This window comes from Phyllostomus discolor, chromosome 9 (assembly GCF_004126475.2).
Source record: "Phyllostomus discolor isolate MPI-MPIP mPhyDis1 chromosome 9, mPhyDis1.pri.v3, whole genome shotgun sequence".
NCBI classification, from domain to species: domain Eukaryota; kingdom Metazoa; phylum Chordata; class Mammalia; order Chiroptera; family Phyllostomidae; genus Phyllostomus; species Phyllostomus discolor.
In genome coordinates this window covers 95,782,578-95,801,140 of record NC_040911.2, presented here as the reverse complement: position 1 = coordinate 95,801,140, position 18,563 = coordinate 95,782,578, and the positions used below count along the sequence as shown (strand labels likewise).

The window sequence follows — 18,563 nt, the reverse complement described above, 5'->3', positions numbered from 1 at the left end:
CTTGGAGTCTGATTAGAGGGGACCAGGAACCCCCATGTCCCAGAGCCCACACAGAGGACCCAGGCGGGGGACCCGTGATCTCTGCCCCACGTATCCCCCATACTCTGGGCATGAACTGGCCTTGGGGCGAGGGTCACAGACGTAAATGCCTCTGGGGGCGGGGGCTGCACCACACACACACACACACACACACACACTCACACACACACAAGTGAAATGGCTCCACGGCCCCCCGCCCGGGTGGCATGCAGAAAACTTCACCCAGGGAGTGACGGGGCTGAGGTGACCGGGGGCACATGTCCTGTCAAAGGGTCTTCACTCTTTGAACATTCAGGCCTGGTGTTGTTAGACCTTCTCACTTCCCAAGAGAAGTTGAGACATCAGGATTCTGATGTAAAATATTCCGATTTAAAAATATTAGCCACCAATGTAGAACTTAAGGAAATGCCAGGGACCCAGCTGCACCTGTCTCCCAGCCAACTCTGACCCCAGACTGCTGGTCTGAGGCCTCTCATCTTCCAGACTGGGCAGAGCAATGGCCCTTTAAAAGCGTGACTGACGTGGAAAGGAAGCCCTGGAGGGGGTTCCGCTCAGGTAGGCGAGGAGGGTCATCTGGCTCCACTCTAGGTCCCCGCCTGCTAAAGTGTCACTGGCCCCGAGCCTCGAGGAGTCACCTGCCCAACACTCCACAGCCTCTGCGGAGCCCCCGCAGTGGGCCCGGGGGAGGCCGGGCCGGGCCGGCTCCCAGCATCCTGGCCCCGGAGAGATGTGGGCAGGCCCCTGTCTCGTCGTATGGATATTTGTTCCCTCAAATCTCGTTTCTGCAGTGCTTGCAACCACACGTGCTGACAAGTCCCTGCCCGCAAGCTATTTATTTACTTGTTTGTTCAACAAATGTTTGTCCGGTGGATGTGCCAGGTCCTGCCAGCTGCCGGGGCGTGAAGCTAGGAACACACCAGGCTCGGTCCCCGTGCTCTGGGAGCTCACAGCCAGGCAGGAGGGCCCTCCCAGTGGCGCTTAACTTCTATCCTGAGGACGTTCGTGTGAATCCCGGGGCGCCGCTTAGGGATAGAATTAAGGGCAGTGGGCCACATCCCGGCTTTCATTCCCTGCGAGCTGGGTGACCCTGGCTCAGTCAGTCCACCTCTCTGAGCCTCAGTTTCTCCAGAAATGGGTAGGATAGCAGCAGCCGTGCCTCACAGGTTGGTGGTGGGGATTCAATGAGAGAGAAGGAGCAGTCCATTAAAGATGCTCGTCACACAGCTGTTTCTGCTGGGGGGCAGTTGGGGGAGCCTGGTGTCCTCCCCGTGGGCACCGGGAGTAAGGAAGACGTGGAGCTCTGGGAGCAGGGCAGCAGTTAGATGCCGGGTCTCTCAAGAGCAGCACTACGGACACTGGGGGCTGGACCCCTCTCTGTCGTGGGGGCCGTCTCTGGGTTGCAGGACATTTAGCCGCAGGCCTGGCTTCCACCCACTGGGTGCTACTAGCATTCCCTAAGACGGGACAACCAAAGATGTTCAGGACACTGCCAACCGTCCCCGTGGGGCAAAGTCACCTCCCGTTGAGCACCGCTGAGTTAGGGCCGTGGAGTCGGGCATGCGCAGCGTGGAAGGATCTGTCTGGCACCACAGCGCAGAGGGAGAGAAGCGAGACGCGTGGGGTAGTTCAACAAGGCCATCGACACATGTAACACATGAAGGCACACCAAAGAACACACATGTTTTATAGGAAAACAAACAAAAAGCCGCACATGAAACCACGGGGAGGGGAGGGGAGGGGAAGAGTACGGTGGGTTCACGAGGAGACACACGTCTGTATCTACGTGAAATGAGAAAGGGGCCTCGAGTGGACGGAGAATAAAAGTAACTTGGAGTCTGCTTTTGAGGACCAACTCAAAAAGAACAGTCACAGCAGAGTACTGGGCAAACATGCGAAAATAGGAGTATGTGTCCAACAACAGGAATTTGCTGGTTGGCGACGGAGGAGAACAGGCAGGTCCATTCAGAGGCAGACCACGGACGGAGAACGGGACATCCCTGTGGCCCAGGGGTGAGAACAAGGAGTCCCGTTGCGTCTGTGGCTGGTTCTGCCTTCTGAACGTATGCAGACTGCTACGCTTCTCCGCCACTCGGTCCGAATACCCACCGTCTTTCAGCCGGACGGGTGCAGCAGTCTCCGCTGGCCCCTCTGCGGCCAGCCCTGCCCTTCCCTAGTCTGCTCTCCCCAGGGGGACAGCCAGAAGGATTCTTTAAAAATATAACTCAGAACCTGGCTGGCGTAGCTCAGTGGGTTGAGTGCGGGCTGCGAACCAAAGTGTCACAGGTTCGATTCCCAGTCAGGGCACATGCCTGGGTTGCAGGCCATGGGCCCCCGCAACCACACATTGATGTTTCTCTCTCTCTCCCTCCCTCCCTTCCCTCTCTGAAAATAAATAAAATCTTTAAAAAATTATAAATAAGTATATATATATAAATATTATATATATATACACAACTCGGACCCTGCTCTTCCTCTGCCGCACACCCCCGAGGCCCCCACTTCAGAGCCAAGGCCAGCTGGGATACTGCTCTCCCCTTCGCTTGCTCTGTTCCAGCCCCACTAGCTTCCTTTTGTCCTGTAAGTGCACCCGGCAAACTTTGGCCTCAGGGCCTTTGCGCTCGCTGTTCCTTTGCTCTTCTATCACGGGTCTGTTCCTCCACTTCCTTCAAGTCTTAATTAAAAATTCACCATCTCCATGAGGCCTCCTTGCCTGGTCACCTTTCCCTTACATTTAATTTCAACACCTCCCCCCTGCAATACTCCCTATGTTGCAAAGGACACCATCAATAAAGTGAAAAGACAAGCTGCACGCCGCAGGAGAGAAAATATTTGCAAATCACTTATTTGATAATAAACTTGTACCCAGAATACAGAAAGAACTCTTTCTGTGACTCAACAATAAAAAGACAAATAAAATTAAAACATGGGCAAAGGATTGAATACTGTAGCTATTTTCTCCAAAGAAGATACTGCGAATGGCCAATAAACACACGAAAACATCATTGGTCAGTCATATAATCAGTCATTAATTAGGGAAGTACACATCAAAACCACAACGAGATACCACTTTCCATCCGCGAAGAGGCCTATGACACAGAGACAGAGGAAACAAGGGGTGGTGAGGATGGGGAGACGCCGGAGCCCGCACACCCCGGGAACGTAAAATGCTGTAACTCCTCTGGACAACACTCTGGCAGTTCCTCAACGTGTTAAACCTCGTGTTACCATAGCACCGGCAACGCCACTCCTAGGTTCGAGTACATACCCATGAGCACGGAAAACGCGTGTCCACGCAAAAACCAGACCACAGGTGTTCACAGCAGCGTTATCCCTAAGAGCCAAAAGTGGCGGCAACCCAGCTGTCCATCAGCTGGTAGATGGAGAGACAGAATGCAGTGCGGTGGAAAAGCGGGTGGCCAGCAGAAGGAAACAAGGACCGAGACATGCAACAGCACAGATGACCATTGAAAACGTTATGCTAAGTAAGAGGAGCCAGACACAAAGACCGAGGACTGTGTGACTCAATTCTAAGAAACGTTCAGAAGAGGGAAACGTAGGGAGAACGGAAGTGGATTAGCGGTTGTCAGGGGCTGTAGGCAGGGGAGAAGGGAGGGTTTCCCCATTGGTATGGGGTTCCTTTCCGAGTGATGAAAACGTTCCAAAATTAGTGGTGACGGTTGCACAACTCTGTGAGTATCCTGCAAACCACCGAATAGTGCACATTAACACGGTAAGTTTATAGTGTGTAATTAGATCTCACTAAAGCTGTTATTAAGAACACACACACACACACACACACACACACACACACACACACACACACAGGACTGGACCTAGAGCTGAGCTTCCAGTGGGTCCTGAGCTGCCTGGAAGGCGAGTTACGAAGAAGGAGCCTGGGCTGCCCCGCTGCGAACCCTGGGAGGACCTCGGATGAATCCCTTTTAGAACCCCTTCCTGGCCACAGGCAGGGACTTCCGACCACCTTGCAGTTGCCTGACCTCAGCCGGAAAACAGAGGTCAAGGACAGGGGGAGAGGTCGGGAAGGAGGTGGCAATGGCTGGCTGCTCCAGCTGTCCAGGGAGTCGCTAGTGGATCCACAACCCGCTGGAAGGTAGGACACCAAAGGGAAGCCCTGGCTCTGAGTCTGAGTTGGGGGCCGGGGGGGGGGGGGTGTTGGGAGGAACGGAAAGGAAGTGGAGAGGTGACAGAAGTGGAGAGGTGACAGCCTCGCTGGAGCAGCTCTCGCTCTGACTGGGAACAGGAAGGGAGCCCGGTCTCTGTTTTAAAACTCAAACACTCTGTTTTGAATCATCCCTTCATCATTTCGGTGTCTGTTGGTCTTATGTACCTAAGTAAACAGTGAGTCGCCCGCCCCTTTGGCTGGGACCACCGTTGGGATGCTTTCCGCTTCCGCACAGTGCTCAGCGCGAGGGCCACAGGCAAGCAGCTGCTGCTCCCTGGCGTGGAGGTGCGGAGGGCCTTGACCTTCAGAGCCAATTCTGGACCTCCGCAGTCCTCACCCTCTTCTGGAAAGTGCACCTCAGTTTCCTGTGGGGACCATCCCCTCCCTGCTGGGTTTACTCAGTTGGGAGGGGGCTGGCCTGAGTTTCTGCTCCATCCCTGCCAGAAGTGGGCCTGTGATAGAGGCTTGCCCATCAGAGCCACAGAGGCGGGTGTTCAGAGGGGTATTTGCCACAGTTTGGGCCAGTGAGGTTCGAGCCTGGGGCTGTGCTGGCATTGGGAAAGTGGAAGGTCTCCTTTTCTCAGTTGGGATTGCCAGGAGGGAGTCACTATATGAAGAGAGTTGGCTGAGGGGCGCAGAGACACCAAGCTCTGAGAAGACCGCTTGAGCTCTGGGATCCAGCCCAACCTGAATTCCACATACCCCTGTGTTTCTCATTTCTTGTGATGCAATAAGTTTCCACTGTAGCTTAAAGACTCCATGCTTCAAGCTGAGAGCCCTGCTTGATAGTAGGCATTAATAATTATGGCTCTAGCTACTGGAAAAGCACAAAGAAAAAGAGCTATGGGCCAAAAGTCCCATAGTCTCATCAAAATTTTTGAGCTCTGTTATGAATAATCTGACTGCACAACCTCCTCGTGGCTCAGTTACCCTGTCTGCAAAATGGGGCTCCCGTTCTCCTGCTCCTCTACATCTTCTGTATTTCTCTTTCAAGTTCATAGCTGTGGCCCAGACTTCTCTTTGGAGCTTCAGACCCACAAATCCAATTGGTCAGAACTTTCAAACAAACGAATTTTATTTTTCCACAGTATTTTTCCTTCATTGTTCTCCCTCTTATTACATGGTAGTTCTTTCTAGAAACTGCTAGATGTCCTCCAATATCCATTCTTTCTCTCTCTCTCTGAGAATGTTAGTCTCTGAATTTTATTAAGTTATATGACTAGACCACATTTCCCCGACTCCTTTGCAGCTAGATGTGGCCATGTGATCAAGTTCCAGCTAACGGGATGGGAGTGGAAATGATATGTGCAACTTCTGGGCCTGGCACTTAAAGAGAGGGACAGAAAATAAGAATAGAATGAAAGGGAGAGGGGTGAACTCCCCTTTTCCTGCTCCCTCTCCTAACTGGCTGGAAAGCAGACGCAGGAGTGGGCTATGGTTTATCGTGGCGACGAGGGCAATGCTCCAGGGATGGCAGAGAGTAAGGCAGAAGTTCCCGGGGGCCGAGGAGCACCCTTATCAACTTGAACTGCTGCACCTGGACTGCCAGGTGAGGAAGATCAGTGGTACCTCAGTACCTGTCATTAATTAGTTCTGGAACTCATAACAGGTGCTGAAACTGATGATGCTAGACAACAAAGTGTTTTCTCTTGCGGGGCAGCGCTGTGACTCACACACGTCCTAGCAAGTGGGACGAGTCCCGAGCAATCGCCAAGCGCCGAAACACTTTCTCCTGATCAAAATGTGACAAGTACAGCGTTTGGCAGGTTCTGAAGCCGACAACTACTAAAGCATGCCTGTATTCGATCTTGTTTAAGCCAGTTATTTTGAACCTCTCCAAGCGTTGTTGGATTGAGTAAATTAAAAATACTCATTCCTTACCTAAGAGAGAGATGGAGCAGGGTGTGGAAAATTCTAGAAGAGCAATGATGTTGGCCTAGGACACCTGGGGGCTCCAAGAGCTCCTCACCTCAGCTTTCCCTGTCTGTCCTGGGAGCCTGAGGTCTGGCTCTCGTTCTGTCCTGGGTGATCTTACTGTCTCTGAGCCTCAGTTTCCCCTTAGGTTCTGTGGAGCCTCATTGGGCGGGATGGCCTCCTAGGTTCTTCTAGCTCTGACACTCTGTGGTTCTGTAATCCTAGGAAGAATGTTGAAATTCGGATCCCCGTGGGGCCAGGAGGGCCCCATAAACAAGTTACACAGGCCAGGTGGGGGCTGAGGAGCGCATGGCCGGCTCACAGGGCAGCTGCTGCTCCGCTCCGCGGACGGCTGCCTCTGGGGAGCACACGCCTGTCAGACTTCCTAAGCCTTCAAGAAGAGCTCGAGAGCTAGATTGTTTTTGTCTGTGTGATCTTCTGATTTTTAAATGCTGGCGACAAATTCACATTTTTTTCAAGCACTCTAGAGGCACGCAAAACAACGTCTGCAGGCTGAATCTGGCCAGTGGCCATGAGTTAGACATTTTTTTGTTTTGACACTATTTTCCTTCCTTCCTTCCTTTATTTAACAAATATTTATTCGACGGCTGCTATGTGGCGGGGTGTGGGGCACGGTTCTATGCACTGGGGATAAAGCAATAAACAAACAGGAAAAAGAGCGCCTGTCGTCATGCAGCCTTCACTCTAGAGAGCCGTCCCGCATCACTCGTGCACTGATATTTATTGAGCCATTCCGGCCCATGCATTGTACTTGGAGGGCCGAGAAAAATGTTCATGGCCCCTGCCCTCACAGTGCCTACGTCCTAGGAGGGAGAAAGACAGTAATTGCAAATGCAAAATGCAGTGATGGGGAGAGATGCAACTTAGATGCAGGGGAGTGGTTAGGAAAGTCCTCTTGGAGGAACTGAAAAGATACATAAGGTTTAACCTTGTGAAAGAAGTTTCTAGAACATTCTACATATGCAGAGGCTTCCAATGTGCGTCTCCCCCATGTCCCCTCAGCTGCCAACATTCCTCTACATGCAGAAGCTTTCTACTGTTAGCGCCTGTGATTCTCTTTCTAGAACTTTCTCGGGAAAGGCCAGACGTGCAGGGCGGTGACACCCTGAAGAAGCCCTCAACCTATGGTGGAAGGGAATCTGAAGATAAATGTCCCAGCACCTTCACTCCTCGGGCGGGTCAATTCTGAGGTGCGTTTACAGTCTCCTGGGGTCGCTGGTGGGCCCGAGCCCCAGTTACCCACGGCAGCACCCGCACTGGCTGCCTCCCCTGTCCCGTCTCATTTTCCCACTCTGCATCGGGGGCTTCTTGGACTCCACCCCCAAATGAACTACCTGCACTCACTCCCGTGAGGCTCTGCTTCTGGAAGAGGCCCAGCAGACATGGGAGAGAACACGGCAGGTTCAAGGACAGACAGCAACTGGGAACGAGAAGGAGGAAATGGGGCTGGAGAGTGGGGCAAAGGCCAGCTTATGACAGGCCCTGGAGGCTGGGGTCAGGGTTTGTCACTGGTGGGGGGCCACAGATGGTTTCAGGAGGGGAGCGACAGGACCAGGCTTGTGTTTCAGGAGGAGCCCTCTGAGGGGCGCTGTAAAGGGCGAGAGTGGAAGCTGGGAGACCAGACAGGTGGAGGTGGCACGCTCAGGTGTCAGGGTTGGAGAGACGTGGCTGGCAACGAGGAATCACGTGGACCAGGTGGCAAGGGACTCAAAAAGCAGCTCTGGGCTTTTTTTGCTGTCTTGAGAGCGCCCACCATTTGGTTTACGGGCTGGCAGTGAGACGCACATGAGAATCGCTAGCATCGTGAAGATGACAAAGCCCGACACAGTCATGAGAACTGATTGTAGAGAACTTCAGAGTGGCTTTCTCTCAGGGCAAGAAGAGTGAAGGAATGTTTTCCAGGGGAGGTGACTGACCAGGGTGGGCAGAAAACCCACAGAACGCCCAGACCTAGAGAGCAACTCACTACAAGAATCCCCTTGGCACAGTTCACCTTCCCCCAATGGTGACCAGCTTCAGTCTTGGGTGTTTTCTGGAACTCTTAACTCTGCCATCCCCGACCTCACCTGTGCATAGTCCAAAATCGTACGCCGGGTTCCCCGCAGGCACTGCTAGACATATTAATGGCATTCCTACCCCGTAAGAGATTTCTGCACCACCAACACCATTTTTATATTCTTTACAACATAATGGCAGACGATAAATCTATCTTGCTAATTGCACATCCAGCTTGTTATAACTCCCATAAAAAAAAACAAAACACAAGCAGCTGGAAAAGCCATGAGGTGATGTCAAATCATATTCCTGGTCTCTAAACAGAAACAGAAATATTTTCCAGGCGCTGGTGAGTCTCAAGGTTCCTACCCAGGCGTGGAAGCAGCTGCCAACAGGTCGCTCACCTCACACGGGATGGCAAGCTCGCCAGGCCTCTGAAGCTCCGCCCCTCCACCCTCACCTGTCTCCCTGAAGAGACGGCAGGCGTCTGGAGCACCCACATGTGGTTTGTCCGGAGGCCCACAGGATGAATGCAAGGATGGGCAGGATTCAGGGTTTAGCAGTTGGGGCCATGTTTGCATTATTCAGGTGGGTTCCGTGTTTCTTCCATTGACCACCAACCAGCCAATAGCATTTGCCCAGAACGCTAACTGGATGGTTCCCCAACGTGATTTGTTGATGACACATTTGCAAAGCTGTTGCTAAGTTCCACGCTGGAGCTGACAAAACGCCTCCTCCTCGTCTCAGAAAAATGGAAGGAAAATGAAATTCATCTGCTGGAGATGCTAAGATAAACAACAGGGAAGAAGAAAAAGACTTCACCTCCTTTTTCTTTTTCTTTTTTTTTTAAAGCTAGGATTAGTGGTGTGGGTTGCAGTGTATCCTGGTCCTCTTAGAAGGGAGACAGCCAACGACTATGAGCTTATATCCTATCAAGTGGTCGTTGAATGCCTCATGTGTTGGAAGAAAAGGCATGGCAGACAATAGAAAAGGAAGCTAATTAAATTTTCACATGTCAAGGGAAAATTCCGTCAGCTCTCTCCAACCGCCCCAGAGGGGCAGCTTTGGTTCGAGAGGCTGCCTCATAAACTGCCCCCACAATTCCCAGGACAAATCAGCTGGACAGACAATCTTGTTGGGAAAAAAAAAGAGAGAGAAAGAGAGACAAATAGACTCTTACCTTCCCGTATCTGGATGCAAAAGTCCCCGTGAGTAAGGAGTGAAAAATAATTATTGTCTCATCCAAGTCCCACACGAACACACGCTGTGATGAAAAGAGAGGAAGAGAAGGGAGACAAATGGACTCGCTTGCATCTGACTTAATGTCTGCAGAAGTCAATTCCCTGGAGGGAAGGGACGTCTTGAAAAACATTATCTTTAAGTTATAAAACATGCGACTCACGGATGAGTCCTTGAGTCCCCATCCAGCCTCAGCTGTGCAAAGCATATGCTGATGGCCAACTGGGGCTCTTCTCAACCCCGCTGATGCCAGAACCAAGAAGCTTATTTTTGCCTTCCACATAAAAGCTCAGAGAGGAGGAGTCCCGTCCAAAAACAGCAATAAAAATCATATAACTCATTTGACAAAATGAAATATTGCCCTTTTACATTCGCAGCTCACCGTTAAGTCCAACTACTTCTGACCATGTCTGCTTTTCATGATTCCAGTGGCTGACTCTGAAGAACATACTTACACATTTGTTTATGGACGTGCCAGCTTTAGACAATACCTTTTGACTCGGCGATATGAAAGATCTGAGTTTATTTAGCCCATCATAAGCTCCACCCTTTCTCCAGAACACTTTATTTTTCATATATATGAATCCCTCTCTCCCCAATTCCATCAGCTTTGGACAGTCTTCCTTGGCTAAAACAGTAAACCCAACATGGACGATATAGAAATTGGAGCCCCCACGCTTTCCCCTGCTTGCTCCCCTCTCTAATGTTTATCAGCTTTACCCTGACTTCTGCACTGTCGATATGGTTAAAACCGGTTTGTGCTTTTGGTTTTATAACTATTCTTAAGGCTTCTGTGCTCTGTCTTTATGTTGCTTTTAAAAGTTGGTAACCAGTAAGCCCTGGCTGGCGTAGCTCAGTGGATTGAGCGCGGGCTGCGAACCGAAGTGCCACAGGTTTGATTCCCAGTCAGGGTACATACCTGGGTTGCAGGCCATGAGCCCCAGCAACTGCACATTGATGTTTCTCCCTCTCCCTCTCTCTCTCTCTCCCTCCTTCCCTCCCTTCCCTCTCTAAAAAAATCAATAAATAAAATCTTTAAAAAAGTTGGTAACCAGTAAAAATGACTGTTCACTGCAGAGCCAAGTAATGTGCTAGAATTTCACCTTCTCCATGTGTCCAATGTGCTAACCCCAGAGCCGCTTTAAGGAGACTGTTTCTACCACCAAGGTCATATGCATTCCCCTTTCTTGCAACCCAGCCGATTAAAATCGTGCCATATCTCAGTTTGTTCACGGAAGAATCATGCCTGCTAGGTATAAAACTTTTTGTTTTTGCTGGAGTTTACGACTTGCTTTAATTCTTTTCTTGTTTCCAGCCATGTGCCTTCCTTAGAACCTCAAGTTCAGCCACACCCTCTGTACCAAAAATGTCCACCCCCCGAGACAGATGGCCCAGCGCAGTCTGGACCACCTTCAGGCTCGCTGCAGAGCTGGCGTTCTGAGATGTCTCTTTACTGTTACTCCTGAGTCAGACCTGCTGTTTCCTGGATCCTGAACCTCTGTCTTTCTTGGGTTTCTTCCTTGTTTTGCTTGAGTACATCCTCACGTTTCTTCTTCTGAAAGGGTGCGTAGAAAATGATCTTCCAGAATTCTTGCGCATCTGCTGATACCGTTATTTTTCTCTACAGTTCCTATGGGTATAGGGTTCCAATAGGAAAAAAATGTCCTCTAGTTCTTTGACAGAATTCCTCCCTTTTCTGGTAGTGAGGTTCCTGAGTAATCTGATGTTTCACCGGTCCTCAGTCCTTTATAGGTTTTACTTCTTTTTTTTTCTAGAGTTTTTAAAGGATCTTTTCTTTATAATTAGTATCCTCAAAATTCCACAAGGGTATAGCTAGGTGTAATTTTTTTTCATTCACACTATTCACATTTTCGATCTTATTTCTTTAAATAATTTCCTCCCATTGTTTCCATTGTTCTTTCTTGCTGACGTTTCCATAACTCAAATTAGACATCCTGAATTGATATGGCCTATCTTTAAAAAGTGTGTTTTCTATATCTTTTTTCTGTGTTCTGATTTCTCAAATGTTCTCTTCCAAGTCTTCTATTAAACTTTTGATTCTTGCTGCCACTGAAAAATTGACACTGACTTGTGCTTTGTCTCCAGGCTGCATTTCTTCATTTAAGAATGCAAGATCTTGAATCTCTATAGGAAAACTAATCAGCATTTTAAAAAGTCCTTTGCTGTTTCTTAACTTATCTTTCTTGACATTTGTCTTATTTATTTATCTTGGCCTTTATTTCCCATACTGATAGTTTTCCCCATTTTTCTGGTGATCATGACTTTTAAGAACAAAAGGTCTTGGGTGGGTGGGGGTGGCACTTGGGGACAAATGCATCCCCTCAGTGTGCCACTGTCAACGAGCCACCTTTAAAACCTCTCCCGAGCTCAGCGGCGGTATTCATTCCCCCATTAGCAGTGGCCGCGCCTTCAAAGCTAAAGAGACGGGTGTCATCTAGCGGCAAAAGGGTCAGTTAGCGCAGGGGGCTTCAAACAAGTAGCAGACCCGAGTATTATTTTGTGGATATTTTGGTCTAGTTATACATTTGTGTACATGTATACGTTGGGCCATGATGTTAAGTATAGTTCTTACTTTGGGTCACAGTAAAAAAAAAGTTTAGAAACCACCACTTTTGAGGAGAGCTTCTGGGATTTAGATACGTTAAGTCCCAATTTATCTGAACTAACTAGGTTGGATCAGTTACACTTAAGAGATTTTGGTTAGAGAATTTTTCAAAATCAGCAAATATTTTCAAACGTAATGCAGGCTCCACTGATTCACCTCCTACAGCCTCTCTGAGGAAGAACGGGTCCTCTCCCCACCGCTCTGTCCCCAGCCCTGGTGGTCATTCTGCAGGCGACCCTCTTCCCTAGCCCACTGGGGTTTGGGCGAGGGTGGGCCCCTAAGCCCAGCTGGGTCAGAGGCCTTTCCTTGGGAACATGGGGCCCAGAGGGAAACGAGTCGTCTTTGGGTGGTTGTTGGTGGCTCCACGTGAAGCGCAGGGAAGGCCAGTCTGCAGAGCGGCAGGAATGAAGGGGTGAGTGATGGAAAGACCACACTTTTGGGGGACCCGGCTCCAGTGGAAGCAGAATGAGCTGTGCCCAGCAACCTGTGCATGGGGCACTGCAAAGACATTACTGCTTGGAGACTCTAGCGCCTTCCCTGTGGCATGCTAGCGCCTCTCCCGCGGAGGCGTGCACGCACACCCTTGCCCCGTCTACCCGTGGGTCCAGTGTCTTGCTGATGCTCCGCTGTACCCTGCCCCTGGGTTCCACGAGCCTCCCCGTATCCTTCCAATAAACTCTGCTTTTTCGTTTAAGCTAGCTCAGGCTGGTTTCTGGCACCTGCAGCCGAGGGACTTAAACTAATACACACTCAGGAGTTTTCCCCTTTCCACTTCTGTACAGAATTTCTCCCTCCTGGGCTTCCGTCATTAGCCAAGCTGCTGAAGACTTAGGAGGTGCGACCCGTGCGAACCCCGCCTGCTGACATTGAGCACAGAAGTGAAACACGGCTCACACCTTTTCAACTGTTCCTGCCCAGTGGTTCCGACTCTCGCATCGAGAAGCAGATGTTTCCAGAATAACATCACCCCACACTCCCCAGCTTGCATGCCACCTCCACCGCCTGCTCAGTCTAATGGAAAAATGTTTCCCTACCCGCACGGCTCCCGACAGGGGGCAGAAACCACGTTAGGTGATCAAATAATTTTTTTTTTTTAGATATTAAAGTATGTGTTGCTCTCTGAGGTTTCTATAGCTGTGCGACTTCAAGTTGGCAGAAAATCCGCAGGGATATGGGAGGCAGGAAGCAAGGACACTCTGAAGTCAGTACATTTTTACGTTTTCCTCGTGCCTTTTGCTGACAGGATTGTGTGAAGTCTCCTGGATTCTGGAAGGCGGGGGCCTTTGAGAATGAGAGGGAAGCAAGAGCAAAGTCCCCGGGATTGAGAATAGTCCCATGAGCGGTGGGGACATTTGCCCCATGGCAGGCCCCCAGGGCAGTCAACTCCCAGGGGGGCTGGCTGCTGGGAGCTGACCCAAATGTCAGGGACAAGCGTGACGTTCCAAATATTTAATACCTAGGCTGACTGGAACAGACGCCGGCTGTAAACGACCAGTACAGCCCTAATAGTGAACACTGGTTAAGTATTTCTACTAGTGAATATTGGCTAACTAGTACTGCCTTACTGGTGGTGAATGCCAGCTACGTAATATAGCCCTACTAGTGAATACTGGCTAACTAGTGGACACTGGCTAAGTAGCACAGCCTTACTAGTGGACACCAGCTAACCAGCAGAGCCCTACTAGTGAATGCTGGCTGACTAGTACAGCCCTACCAGCGAGCACTGGCTAAATACCAAACACCGCGGCAATGAGCAGTCGTTATTTGGGCCCCCGAAAACACCCCCTCCGGATCAGAGCACCTGGTTCTCCCTCCCACGTGTGCTGTCTCGGCGGGAATGTCGATCGGGAGCAAGCGCAGGAGCCAAGCCAGGCCGGTGGGTGGCTGTCTCCTCGGAACCGAGCACGGAGGGAGGTGGCCCTAGAACGCAATGGTCCACTCTGCTGCTGGCCCCCCAAAGGTTGTTGCCTAGACTCCTCAGCACAGCCTTCAAGGTTGTTCTCTCTAACCCTGGTTTCATGACTTCCTCCCAGTAAATTCCTTTTGGTTTAAGTAACCGGAACTGGTCTTCTGATGCCGACAACCGAAAGACTAGTGAACACTCCCCAGTTCCTGTCCTCAACAGGGGTTTCTGTGCCCAGTGCACGGCGTGGAAACCCCAGGGAGTGGCTGGCCTTCCCCTGACCACTGCAGGCACTGACCATGAGGAGTGGGCATGGCAGTGACCAAGCCACACCGGACATTAGAGACTCTTACTCTGTTTTCTGAGGCCACTCGAACCCTGGGATTTCCAACGATTCTGGGAGAGAGGCCCCAATAATAAGACAGCGTATTCTACCACACAGAGCGGATGGGGCCTCAGAGTCAAAGTTACCTTGATTTTAAGGAAATGATGAAAATGGTATTTCTTAGCATATCTAAATTTGTGGTCTGAGCTTTGCCTCGCTTGGACAGGCTTGTGAATTGGGGTGTGATGGTGATGCATTGGGATTTCCTGGCCCCCGCGCTGGCTTGGAAATACGGTGCACACCCCCACGGCCCACTCAAGGCAATGAAAGGCATGTTGCAAACAAGTACAAACTCGGGTACACGGCCATGTTTCTCCCTTGATACTAACAGTTGCTTCTGGTTCTGGGGGAATCCATCTGGCCTCTGTACTCTACCCCCCACCCCCTTTTAATTTTTTTAAAATGTCAGCGCCTGATCAATAATCCCACACTTGCTTTATGACAGTAAAGATTGGCACGTCCCTTAGACTAGCGTTCTCAGCCTGGTGTGCACACTGGAACCCCCTGGAGGGCTGAAAAATCCTGATGCCCGGGCCCCATCCTCAGGGCACCTGATTTAATGGGTCTGGGGTACAGCTTGAGAACAAAGGTTTCTCAGAGCTCCCCCGGAGATTCTAAGGTGCAGCCCAGGCTGAGAACTACTGTCTGAAAAACTCAGAGTCTCATGCAGAGTCAGAAGCTCATTCGAGCCAGCCTCCTGTCTCCAGGTAGACAAACATCTATCTAAGCCACACTGGAATCACTAGGGGGGCTTTAAGAACTCCCTGCCATGTCTATCTAATTGCTCTGGGGTAGGGCATGGGCATCTGTATTTTAAAAAAGCAACCCAGCCGACTGTAATGCGTAGTGAAGGTTAAGAACCACTCTAACCCAGCAGGGAGGGTGCATTGCCCACTGTCATCGCTGTCAGGGGTGGGGTCTCAGGGTGTGGTCCCCAACCCAGCAGCATCACCAGCAAATCCTCAGGCTCCGCCCCAGGTCTGCCAAATTGGAAAGTGTGGGGTGTGGCCCTGCAGACTGGGTTTTCATAAGCCCCCACGTAATTCCGCTGCTGCTTAGGCTTCAGGACCACACTGTTCTCTACCTCCTCCAGGGTCGCTTTTCCTAGCCCGTCAGTCAACGGCGTTTCCATCTGGACAATCTACTCTTCCCCTACTTTTCCTCCAAGTGCCGGCCTTTTCTCTGTGCCTGTGCTTTGTGAACACCAAGGGCCATCTACCCGCACGTACTTGGACAGAACTCCGTCCCCCCTGCCCTCCTATTTTGGCCCCAGGTGGAGGTGACACTCGCCACATCAGAGGCAGCTGGAGTTACCTCGATCTCGTTGTCCCCTGCTGGGGAGGGGTCACTGCTCCGCTTAGACCGGCCTCGGAGCTTCCCATCAGAGGCCCGGAGCGGCCTGTCCGTCTCTCCCTCTTTGGCTGGCGTGGAAGGTCCGTTGTGTGCGTTATATTCACCTGGGGGAGAAAAGGGAAGCTTCACTGAGTGTCTCCTCCTGGGAAACGTCACGTCCATCTAAGGCCAAAGTGCTAGGTCCCAAAGGCAGCACCCAAGGCAAAGATCACGTAGGATCTAAATCACCCTTGACCGTCCCTTAAATGGCCCATTCATACTGATTCATTCATCCAACAAAAATTTACTGAGCAGGCATAGTTCCAGGCACCTAAATTCTCACAGCACCTAAACGCTAGGGAAAGGAGCGACATCAGACAAGCAAGTAAATACACAATGTGCCGGGGTGGGGGGGGGGGGACATAGTTATAGAGACTTGGTAAATCGAACGGGGGAACATTGAGGGCAGGGAGGTGACTGGTTTCCATGGGGCCAGTCAGGGAAGGCCTCACGGGTAAGGGGACGTCTGAGCAGGGATCTGGGTCAAGTGACAGCGGGGCCCCTGGGGGAGCTCACAGGCTAACAGAGGAAGAAAATAAATATTTCTATGTAGCTGGGCCCCAAATTCTTCTGCTCCTAAGAGACCCCCTCCCTTGGGGTTTAGGGGGTGTTGGAGAATTCTCTATGCTCCCACCCCTACACCACTTGTTCCATTCTCTATTAAAAACTAGTCCTTTAATCTCTACTTGTTGTGAGAGTTGTCCATTCGGGAATTAGATGAGGTTATATACTGGAAAGCATCCAGCACAGGGCCGGCAATTAGATGCCAATACATGAACTGAATTGAGTCTGGCTCCACGAGGCCCACGTACCCTCAAGGGTCAGTGAGCAGGTGCAGGGCAGAGGGCGGCACTGGCCGCTTCCCACTGGGGTGGCGTTTCTGGACACGGGGCGCAGACAGGCTGCTGAGCTCCTGCCCTCGGGCGGTTGTCTAAGGTCCCCGAACAAGTGAGCTGTACCTTCCTGGGACATAGGTCCCAAAGCCAGCACCCAAGTTGTAGTGTGTTTTTTTTAAGCATATACATTTTCAATGCATGGTTTTAAAAATGAGACTTTATTATTTTTGTGTAAGTAATGAGGGAGCTGAGGCTTAGTGAGAAGATGACAGTCTGCGGTTACCCTGCAAATGAGTGCTAGACCCAGAACTGAAGCTTGGGCCTGCCCTGGTCACCAGAGGGCAGAACTGCGGAGCCGTGTGCAGCCTCAAGAGGACGTCCCATCCCACTTTCTCCTTGTACAGCTGCCTGTTTAGCTCCCAAATGCATCCAGTGGGCTCCGCCTCTCCTTCCCTAGCTGCCAGTGCTTGGCTCACCGTGGGGAAAAGCTTTTGTCTAAAAATACTTGGCAATGGACTGAATATTTTTCCTACCCTGGAAGGACGATTCCATCCCAAACCCAAAGGACTGAACTTCATTTATTTAATGTTATTTATAAAGCTTCTTAGCAGACTAAGGACGTAGTGTTGAGAAAAGACGTGACTTTGAGTTGTCAGGACTGCTGGGCCCCCTCCAACCTGCCATCACTTTCAGGACACAGCCTTCGAGATTCCCAAACATCGATCTAGTGAGGGCTTTCTTCTGGAGGGTGAGGAACAGGCAGTAAATGTATTCACAGATGCTTAAGAGTCGTGTAAATGAGGTTTATTCCTCATTTCCTTGGTAGTTCTGAGGATGGGAGCGTAGAAAGAGCATTTGTAGAAACCATTAACATCGCGTGAATATTATTTGAAAAATGGGAGAGATGTCAGCTACCCAGACTGTCTAAATGAGGTGTATGGAAAGCCAATTTATTAGAGATGCCAAAAAAAAAAACCAAAACCAAAAACCCTGGCCCTTTGCCCAACATTATCCTTCTTGAGAATGAAGAGTCAAAGTTAGAGGTCACCATCAGGTACATGGGCTAGAGTAATGTGTGTAAACCTTTCTTGGAGTCATTTTACTCTTATGATTTCTCACTTTTTTATGTGTTTGCTGATTCAACAGCTTTACTGAGGTAAAACTGACATACAACAAACCTTGTGTGTTTAGAGCACACAACCTGGTAACTGGGTGTAAATCTACGCCACCATCATCGCGGTCAAGATGATGAACAGACCCAGCACCCCCGAGAGCTTCCTCATAATCCCTTCGTAACCTCATTCTCCCCACTCCCAGGCAACCATGGATCTGTTTTCTTTCAGTATAAATGAGTTTGCATTTTCTAGAGTTTTAAACAAATGGAGTCATACAGCATGTATATTTGTCTGGCTTCTTTCAGCCAGCATACTTGGTTTGAGATTCAATCCATGTAATGTGTGTTGATAGTTCATTCCTTTGTGTTGCCGAGTACTATTCTGTTCTATGGATATACCTCAAATGCATAAATATTTTCTCCTAGAAGTTTTATATTTATGTCTATGATATATTTTGTGTTATTTTTCTATGCCATGTGAGGTATGGATTGAAGTACAGTTTTTCTGACTATAGATATCCAGAATCCTTTGTTAAGAAGATTATCCTTTCTTCATTGAATTGCCTTTAAACTTTTGTCAAAAAATAGTTCGTCCATATACATGCAGATTTATTTCAGAACTCTCTGTCTTGGTCTGTTGATCTACTTGTCTGCTTATGCTGATACCATACTGTCCTGATTATTGTGGCTTTGTAGTAAGTCTTAAAGTCAGAGAGCGTGTGCCTTCCAACTCTGCTCTTCTGTATCCGAGTTGCTGAGGCTGTTCTAGGTCCTTTGTATGTGAAGTTTGGAATCAGCGTGCCAATTTCTACAAAAAAGCCTGGAATGTTGACAGAGGTTGTGTTAAATCTACAGATCAATTTATGGAGAATTGGCATCTTAACAATATTAAGTCTTTTGACTTATGAACAAGGTA

At 49.9% G+C, this 18,563-nt stretch overlaps 1 protein-coding gene across 6 annotated transcripts in view; it reads right to left on the bottom strand.

Moving 5' to 3' along the window:
• EYA2 (EYA transcriptional coactivator and phosphatase 2) overlaps positions 1 to 18,563 on the bottom strand; it is a 203,312-nt gene that overhangs the window by 41,841 nt on the left and 142,908 nt on the right. For all 6 annotated transcript variants that reach the window (XM_036009933.1, XM_036009928.1, XM_028524136.2 and 3 more), the window contains 2 exons: positions 15,620 to 15,762; positions 9,333 to 9,416 (listed from right to left, as the gene is read on the bottom strand). In XM_036009933.1, coding sequence (XP_035865826.1) covers positions 9,333 to 9,416; positions 15,620 to 15,762 — 227 coding nt within the window. The remainder of the gene's footprint in view (positions 1 to 9,332; positions 9,417 to 15,619; positions 15,763 to 18,563) is intronic.